Consider the following 7,929-nt stretch of genomic DNA (forward strand, 5'->3'; position numbering starts at 1 on the left):
TTGATGGGTAATAATACTTGCTGTACAAAGTATGAGGACCTCAGTTAAAATCCCTAGCTCCCACATAAAGGCCAGGCATGCCTCTAACTCCAGCATTGGGAGGCAGGCATGTGGATCCAGAGAGCTCTCTAACCTTCCATTTTAGTGAGAGACACTTGTCCTGCCCGCTTCTGCACCCCCCCACACACAGCCACACACACACTCACTCTCTCACACTCACACAGCCACAGCACAGAATATATTCTGAAAGCTCTTAAACGAGTAAACCTAGCCCCTTCTTGTTCCCAAATGGCTTGCTTTTGACTTACTTAACTCTATAATGTAACCTACATGGATGGCAGCAGGGCTTATGGAACTGTGAGGCGCTATCCTCGAGTATCTGGGTGGGCATGGGGTAATGATGAGGTCCTGTAAAAGAAGGGCAGGTCAGAGTGGGTAGTGGGAGGTGTGGCAGAGGGTACACAGGTTAGAGTGAGTTAGTGAAGGAGGAGTTAGGGAATCAGAAGCCAAGAAACAGAAATAGCTTGAGGTAGCTATTACTTACACAAGGCCTTGGGTTCAGTCTCTCACACAACAGAGACAGGAAGAAATGCAGACAGCCCCCTCCCCGAAACTCAAAAATCAAGGAAATAGGAACTATTTTTACCAACAGGAAACTAATATAGTTATGTTGGAGGCTGTCAGTCCCCTTTCATAGTCACAGTGAGTACCCGAGTGACATCTTTGCATGGCAGCATATGTCTATAACCCTGTCAGCCTTTAGCTTGGCCCTTTTGTCTTCAGTGTGATGAGAGAAAGATGCCTCCTTCCATCACAGTGCATAGAGTGGCTGAGAGCCTGAAGCTGGCTGACAGGTGACATAAGGGTCTCTCTTCCAGGAGCCTGGGCTGTACCGTGGTGGAGATGCTGACAGAGAAACCACCTTGGGCAGAGTATGAAGCTATGGCTGCCATTTTCAAGATTGCCACCCAGCCTACCAATCCTCAGCTGCCCTCTCACATCTCAGAACACGGCAGGGACTTCCTGAGGCGCATATTTGTGGAAGCTCGTCAGAGACCCTCGGCTGAGGAGCTGCTCACACACCACTTTGCACAGCTAGTGTACTGAGCTCTCAAGGCTATGCTGCTGCCAGCTGCCACCTGCTGAGCAGGCGAGGGGCTGCTGTCCGGCGCAGTGAAGTTGCTGCTTCTCCCAGGCAAGGCTATGGACCAGTGGAGTGTCCCAGCCATTGTCTGTCTGTGCCCCATCTGCCGCTGGGACTCAAAGCCAGGATCTGGCATCAAGACTGGGAGCTCCAGCCTGTAAGACCCAAGAGCTTTGACATCCTAAGCTCAGTGTGGCAGGAAGGGCTGGGACCAGTATGTAAGACTGCCATGGGTCCTGCCTGCCCTCAGATGTGTCCTAACACTGCAGACAGCACTGAAGTCAAGAGGGACTAGGCACAGGACCTACTCAAGGGTATGAATAGTGTTACTTCATCCAGAGTGTTACTTTGTTTCTCTCCCAATGTTTGGAGACCACCAGAGAATCTCTGGGCTGCATGAGCCCACACAAGCCTGAGGTAAAGCCCAGCGTCCCCCAGCAACAGGAGGTAGAGGTTTGGGCTGCCCCACTAAGCTTCCAGGTATGCTGTGTCAGTCCTGTCTTACCAAAGATGAATGAAGCAAACGCTATGCTGCCTTATCCTGGGAAGGAGGAGCTACCCCAATAAGCAGGGCCTGAGAAGCGGGGCTGCCTCCAGTAACTGGGGAGACCCAGTCTTGTCAATGCAATTGTCTCTGTTTTACAGGTTGGAGTCACTCTTATGCTGTTCCCAGTTTTGAAACTGGAGACTTTGCCCTCTGAGCTCTGGAGACCCATGTGGGCTTAGGCCTTGGACTGGATGGGAAAGAGCTGATGGCCTCCACCCCTGGCCTGCCATCTGTTCCCTCACTGGAGCAGAGAAAGTAGACAACACAAATTAGGGCACCTGGCTCTGGGCAACTCAGCAAAGTGCAGGGGGGTCTCTCAGGCTATCTACATCTCAAATCTGTCAGGCCTGAGCCCACTCCATGGGGCAGAAAGTCCTTGTGCTGCCACAACCATGTCCAAAACCACCAGCTGTGTTCCTTAGCCCTCCTTGTCCACTTGTCATCAGCCTCATTTCCTTGTTCCTCCCACAGGGGAGGATGCCAGCAGGGGTTAGGGAAAAAGTTATCTCCGAGCAGCTTAGAGTTGGCCATATTTACCTCAGCCTGGGTGCTGGTCCTTTCTTCCAGCCCCTTTCTTCCCCTCCAAATGTGCCTATTGCTAGAGCTCCTCCCTCCTGATTCCCAAGTTTCTTGGGAATTATCATTAAAGAAAAAAAAAAAAAAGCCAGTGCCCAGGTGGGCATCTCCAGGGAGCTGGGGATCAGTGCCAGGCATCTCTTTGCCAGCCATGCCCACGTCCCCATGGGCACAGAACAAGCCAAAGCCTTCGTTGTCTGTTGACGATGCACTTTTATGAATGTAGTTCCTATCGCTGTTTTTAGCCTTTTCCCATCATGTAATGTGAGGCCTTGTACTTGTTAATTTATATCTCAGATCCATATTTGATGGTTTTTATATATATCAATTCTAGACTGTTACCGGTGATGGACTCCTGAAGAGAGAACAGAAATTGAAAGCAGCTGGTTTTGCAGATATGTGTGTTGCACGGTGCCAATTGGGCCTGGGCCCCTTTGTTTTATTTCCTTTCCCTTGGGGGTCTGTTAGGCCACTCTCTAACTGCTCTGAAGCCAGTGAGCAAAGTCCTGCTTCCACCTCAGCCTTTGCCCAAAGTAGGGACTGGCCCCCTCTTCTAGACCAAAGCTGCCAAAAGGCAGCTCGGCCTCTCCATGACCCCATCCTGCTGGCTATGTAGCACCCCTTAGCCTATCCCTATCCACACCCCCAAACCTAGAGGAAATAGAGCTTGGTGGGCTGACAAGATGTTAGATGAGACAACTCTGCTTGTCACAGGTTCAGGCTCTCACAGAGCTCCTCCCCCATTCCTCCCCTTGGGGGAGCTTATTACCTCATAGGGAATGTTTCTAAAGTGAACTTAAAAGTAAGTCAACAAATCCTGCACTCCAAAGGAAAAAAAAAAGACCCTTTTTTTTTGTGCCAAAAACTGTGGACATGCTGGTTCAGCATCCTCAGGACCAAAGCTATTAATTTATTTTCTCTTATTAACAAATTTAAAAGAGAATTGTGGGCCTCCAGGATGGCCTGGACCCAAAGGTTATGAAGGACAGTTTCCTAGCAGCCCTTGGCTTGCTGTGCAAAGATTCTGTGCCACCATTTGTTCTTCATTCCATGGGGTTTATCTGCCTTTGCCAACCCCATATGGAAGGGCCAGGCCTGGGTCAGGTGCATGCCGCCCGCCACCCTCCTGCCCCTCCCACTCACCCAGCTCTGTGTGCGTCTGAATTGTGGATTGTGCAGAAGAACCTGCAGGCATAGTTATTGACTATATCGTGACTGAGGGCTTGCAGTGCAAAGCCAGGCCAGTGCATTACTTAACAATAAAAGGGATCATTTATATCAGAAGGTCCTGTGACCATGCTTTTGGTTGAAGGTGGTGGTGGGAATTTTTACAGGGATGGGTTGGATACAATGCCTAACACCAAGTTTAGGCCTCCTAAGTAGAACTTGAAATGGCTGCCAAAAGTGGGGTCCTGGAATGACTTGGCCAAGCATCACTGCTAACCCAGGTGGTTCCTCTCTCCTCTCCTTCCCTCTTATCCCAGTGCTTTACTGGGACAGCACTGCTAGTCCATCTGAACTGTGTATCAATAGCTGAGTTCCTAGGACATTCATGACATCTTTTATCTTCCTGGCCCAGAGGGGCTCCCTTGGTCCCGTTCCTACAGAACGTCAGTCAGAAGCAAGGTCTCCCTATGTTGCTCTGCTGCCCTGGAGCTCACTCTGTAGACCAGGCTGGACTTGAACTCAGAGATCCACCTGCCTCTGCCTCCTAAGTGCTGGGATTAAAAGCACGTGGTACCATGCATAGCCCAGCCACTGTATCTGGACTGTGGCAAGAGACCATCCTTGTCCCCATAAATCCAAGGCTTTGTCACTGCCTGCTTCCCAAATGCCCACCTGAAGGAACAATCCACAGTGATTCGCCCATCAGCAGAACCAGAGCCTGGACTGCCTAGCAGTCTTTGACTTCTTGCTCACCAATTCATCTGTCCCATAGGCGGTTTGCAGAAGTCAGGACAGTAGGGCCCGGGGCAGGACAACTCAGACTTCCACTGAGGGAGCATCTTCACACATGCCTTGTTCCTCTGCTGTGAGCTGTCATCCCTCAGTGTGCATGAACTCTGAGGGGCAGTTTGCCCCTGGAGATCCTGGCACAGTAGCTATGCCATCCCACTTCATAGAAGAGGCTCTAGGAAGATGACAGGAATGAGGAGAAAGGGTAGAAGCCACTGGACTTTAGCAGCACTTGCTAGTCTATGGACTCCCATCATTCCTTGCAAATTTCTGGGCAAAGGGCTAGGAGAAAACTGGACAGCTAGGATCAGCTAGCAGAAAGGCAGACAGACAAGGTCTTGGCCAAATCAGAAAAGTTCTGTTTTGCACTCCACTCTACTCAAGTGTAGTAAGTTAACCTCTGAAGAACTGAGGCACACGCCTTGAATCTCAGCACTTTGGAAGCAGAGGCAGGCAGATCTCCGAGTTCTAAGCCAATCACAGCTATGTACTCAGCAAAACCCTGTCTCAAAAACCAAAAACAGTTTGTGTGGATGCGAGTCAGTGTGCCTGGCTTCTCTGGGACAAGGGTACACAGTGGGATTTCAGGTTTGACAGCTTAACACCCCAAGGTGGCAGAGACCAGTTTTTCCAGGTAATACATCATCCAGCCCCTTCAACGCCAGGAGTATTATGGGCTGTTCCCATCCCTGTGATGAGTCGGCAGCATATCTGCCACAAAGCCCCCCATCAGGCCACATAATAGAGAGTCAAGATCTGTTTAAACATTTTTAAAACAGGGTTGATCACAACAGTCAACAGCACAACAGAGGGGGAGCATAGCTATTGCCAACCCTGTCAGCTGAGGCTCTAGCAAGAGTTTTAGCTTTGTGATGCAAGGGACCCCCAGTCCCCCAAGGCTGCAGGCTGTCTTGCCTCTCCCCCAGCCCTCCCCCCACCAGCGAGGTGGCATCTATGAGGCCCAGCAGATGGCACTCTCCCTCTTCCAGTCTTTGTGGCTCACAACCAGGCTACGGGGCAGAGGTAGATGGGGAGACAAGGGGGTACACAAGGCCCAGGTGGCAGTGAGGGAGCTTGGAACCCTGAGGAGGGCATGCTGACTCCTTGCTGGAGAAAAGGCACCTAAATAGGGAAGCTGGGCTTGTGGGCCTCCCAGGGAGCCATGGGGTGAGGTGAGATGGGCTAAAGGAAGCAGTATGGTGAAAACTCCAATTCTGGTTCCCAAGGCCAACCTCCTATGGGGAAAGTTAAGGAATCCTGGAGCAGAGCCTTATGCCTGAAACCTGTCTGAGGGAGCCTCATCCTTTCCCACCCCGCTCCCCCAAGCCCAGGTTAACCTCCTTCCCACTGCCCAGCTGTAGGCCATGTGCTGGGAGGGAATGGATGTTAAAGGGGTCTCAGGCTGTTTTGGTGCCTGAGTCCACCTCCTTGTGGGCCCAGAGCTCCTTGTGCTGTTTACGACCAAACCCCTCATCGTAGTTGCCTTTGCTCTTAAACAGCTGCTGAAAGTGAGGTTTGCAGTAAAATTCACCGTGCATTGCAGCGTAACTGCCCAGGCTGTGGAAGCAGAGAACAGCTGGGTCAGTCTGGGTCAGGGCAGGAAGGCAGGGTAGGGTGGGCAAGCCAGAACAGGGCGGGAGCGCACCTGAGTTTGGTGTGGCAGTGTTTGCAACAGAAACAAGAGTTGTGGAAAATGAGCTTGTCTGCCACCAGCCGCTCCATAGGGTACACAGTCTTCTGGCAGGCTGCACAGGTCTCCTTCACCTGAGCCCGCAAGCTAAAGGACTGGAGTGGAGCAGAGTACACTCAGCAAGAAGCTGGACCAGCACCGACCCTTACCTCCACCCGCACCAACCCTCGGGGCCCTACCTTAGACCGCTGCACCGTGCTGTTGCCACTGCTGCCTTTGGCTTCCTGGGGAAGAGGAGTAGTCAGAGGGGTCAGCTCTCCGGTGGCCCAACCCAGATCCCAGGGACACTCCAGGTGGCCGAAGGTGCTAAGCAAACAAGCTGCTCCTATCCCCTTTACCCCTCCCACCTGACTGGTCACCTACATGAGAGGGGGTGGCCTGGGCGGCTCCGGCAGCCTGGAACATGGCTCTTCAGAGGTGCTTGGCGGCCCTGGAGGAGACGCCGAGCCAAGAAGGTTCTGCAAGGGGAAGTCAGTCAGTGGGGCCCCATGAGCCCTCCCTCCACCCTGCAGGCTGGGGTGTTTTTAGGCAGGGGGTTGGGGGGCTGCGGTTGGGACTTTCCCTAAGTCATTTCCTGTTGCTCTGGGTCTTGCCACTTCCGCCCCTCACCCACCCCCAACAGTCTGTCTGCCCCTCATTCAGCCCCCAAGGGTTAGGGGGTCCCTGAGTGGAAACATATGTGGGGACAGAACAAAGTTGGCGAGAGCGGCCGGGGACAGGGGCTCCGGTCTCTGCGTGTGCCTTTCTACAGGCAGAGACCCCGCCTCGGGTGAAGGGAGGTCAGCAGAGGTCTGGGCCGGTTACCGCCTGACCCGCGCTCCCCCGCACCAGGCTTAGACGTCCAGCCCCTGGACAGCGCTGGGCCTGGCCTCCTGCCTGGCCGGACTGCGCTGCCTCCCGCGCCCGCTCTTCTGGACCCCAGACCCTGAATCTCCACCCCACCACGGGCCGGCCCTGCAGGACCGACGCGAGCCTCGGGGTCCTGGCGAGCGCAACGCGTGAACCGCCAGGCGGCGTCGGCCCCGCAACGCTCCGCACCCCTCCCCCCGGCCGCCGTGGGTCTCACCGGGCCGGCCTGCGCCGCGGGGCGGGGGTCGGTCGCTGGGGGACCGCCTCGGGTGCAAGAGGCGCGGGCGCGAGCTGCCGCCGCTGCCAGTGGTCCCCGAGCGGCAGCCGCCGCCTCACCGCGGCGCCGCCCCCGCCGGCCCCCGCCCCGCGCCCGCCCATTGGCTCCGCGCGCCCGGGGCCGCCTCCGGGAGAAGCCGCCGCCGACCCCCTTCTGTGCTTTGTCTTTCCCTTGCTCGCCGTCCCCCCGATCAACCCTCCCGCCTTTGTCTGCCCCCACACCGCTTTCACAGCCCGCGCTCGCCTGCCTCCCGGAACCAACCTCCTCTACGGCTCGTGGAGAAGGGACAAACGGCGGGGACCGAATCGCATATCTCGGGAGGAGATGAGTTCGGTCTACGGTCGCCACCCAAGGCTCTCCCGGCACGGACCTTCTGAAATGGTCTGGGCCTTTCACTGCCTCGGTTTACCCGTTAGCCATTGTGAACGCCGAGTCCCACTAGCTCCGCCCCGCTCCCGCCCCCCTTGCGCGCTCGGAAGACCCAGTAGCTTGAGTTACCCCACTGTGGGGACTCGACCACTGGCAGCCACGGAGTCCTACAGAGGAAGATGGGAGGCGGCTAGCAGTCCCTCCACGTATCCCGATGTTAGGCCAAGGGAGCCGGCTGTGGGCCAAAGCCACTACATGAAGGGATGTGACAGGTCCGCTACCCGAGAACTCCTACAGCTGTGTGGTTTCCGAAATCACCAACCCCCTTAAGCCTGGCATCCGAAATGGTTTCTGTGACAGATTTTGTGGAATTAGTAACCTCTGGCCTTGCCATGACCCAGGTCAAGCCTTTATCTGAAAGGACCCGCTTCCTTGCATCAAGCACACCTTTGTTCCACCGAAAGGAGCCGAGAGCCATTTAGACTGGAGTTGTTTAGAGAACAAAGTGCAGCAAGAGCTGC

The 7,929-nt window shown here is 54.7% G+C and overlaps 2 protein-coding genes across 5 annotated transcripts in view; one reads left to right on the top strand and one right to left on the bottom strand.

The window, feature by feature from the left end:
- Positions 1-3,551, top strand: part of Map3k3 (mitogen activated protein kinase kinase kinase 3) — a 68,414-nt gene extending 64,863 nt beyond the window's left edge. The window contains exons 16-17 of one of the 2 annotated variants that reach the window (XR_015630647.1): positions 879-1,561; positions 1,790-3,551. Coding sequence is in view for 1 of the 2 variants with exons in the window: in NM_001107058.3 (NP_001100528.1) it covers positions 879-1,107 (229 nt within the window). In the remaining variant the exon portion in view is untranslated. 2 annotated transcript variants of the gene reach the window in all.
- A 1,427-nt stretch (positions 3,552-4,978) lies between these two features.
- Limd2 (LIM domain containing 2) lies at positions 4,979-7,479 on the bottom strand. Of its 3 annotated transcripts, none has more exons than XM_087573246.1 (5): positions 7,301-7,479; positions 6,277-6,371; positions 6,093-6,137; positions 5,869-6,008; positions 4,979-5,780 (listed from the first exon to the last, which is right to left on the bottom strand). In XM_087573246.1, the coding sequence occupies exons 2-5, from the start codon at positions 6,316-6,318 to the stop codon at positions 5,621-5,623; spliced, it is 387 nt and encodes a 128-aa protein (XP_087429372.1). In that variant the 5' UTR covers positions 6,319-6,371; positions 7,301-7,479; the 3' UTR covers positions 4,979-5,620. The 3 variants fall into 3 exon arrangements, with proteins under 3 accessions (XP_087429372.1, XP_087429373.1, NP_001020886.1); XM_087573247.1 differs by lacking the exon at positions 7,301-7,479 and adding an exon at positions 6,742-7,088; NM_001025715.1 differs by lacking the exon at positions 7,301-7,479 and adding an exon at positions 6,980-7,059.
- Between the last annotated feature and the right edge of the window lie 450 nt (positions 7,480-7,929).

Source organism: Rattus norvegicus, chromosome 10 (genome assembly GCF_021556685.1).
Source record: "Rattus norvegicus strain SHRSP/BbbUtx chromosome 10, alternate assembly SHRSP_T2T, whole genome shotgun sequence".
NCBI lineage: Eukaryota > Metazoa > Chordata > Mammalia > Rodentia > Muridae > Rattus > Rattus norvegicus.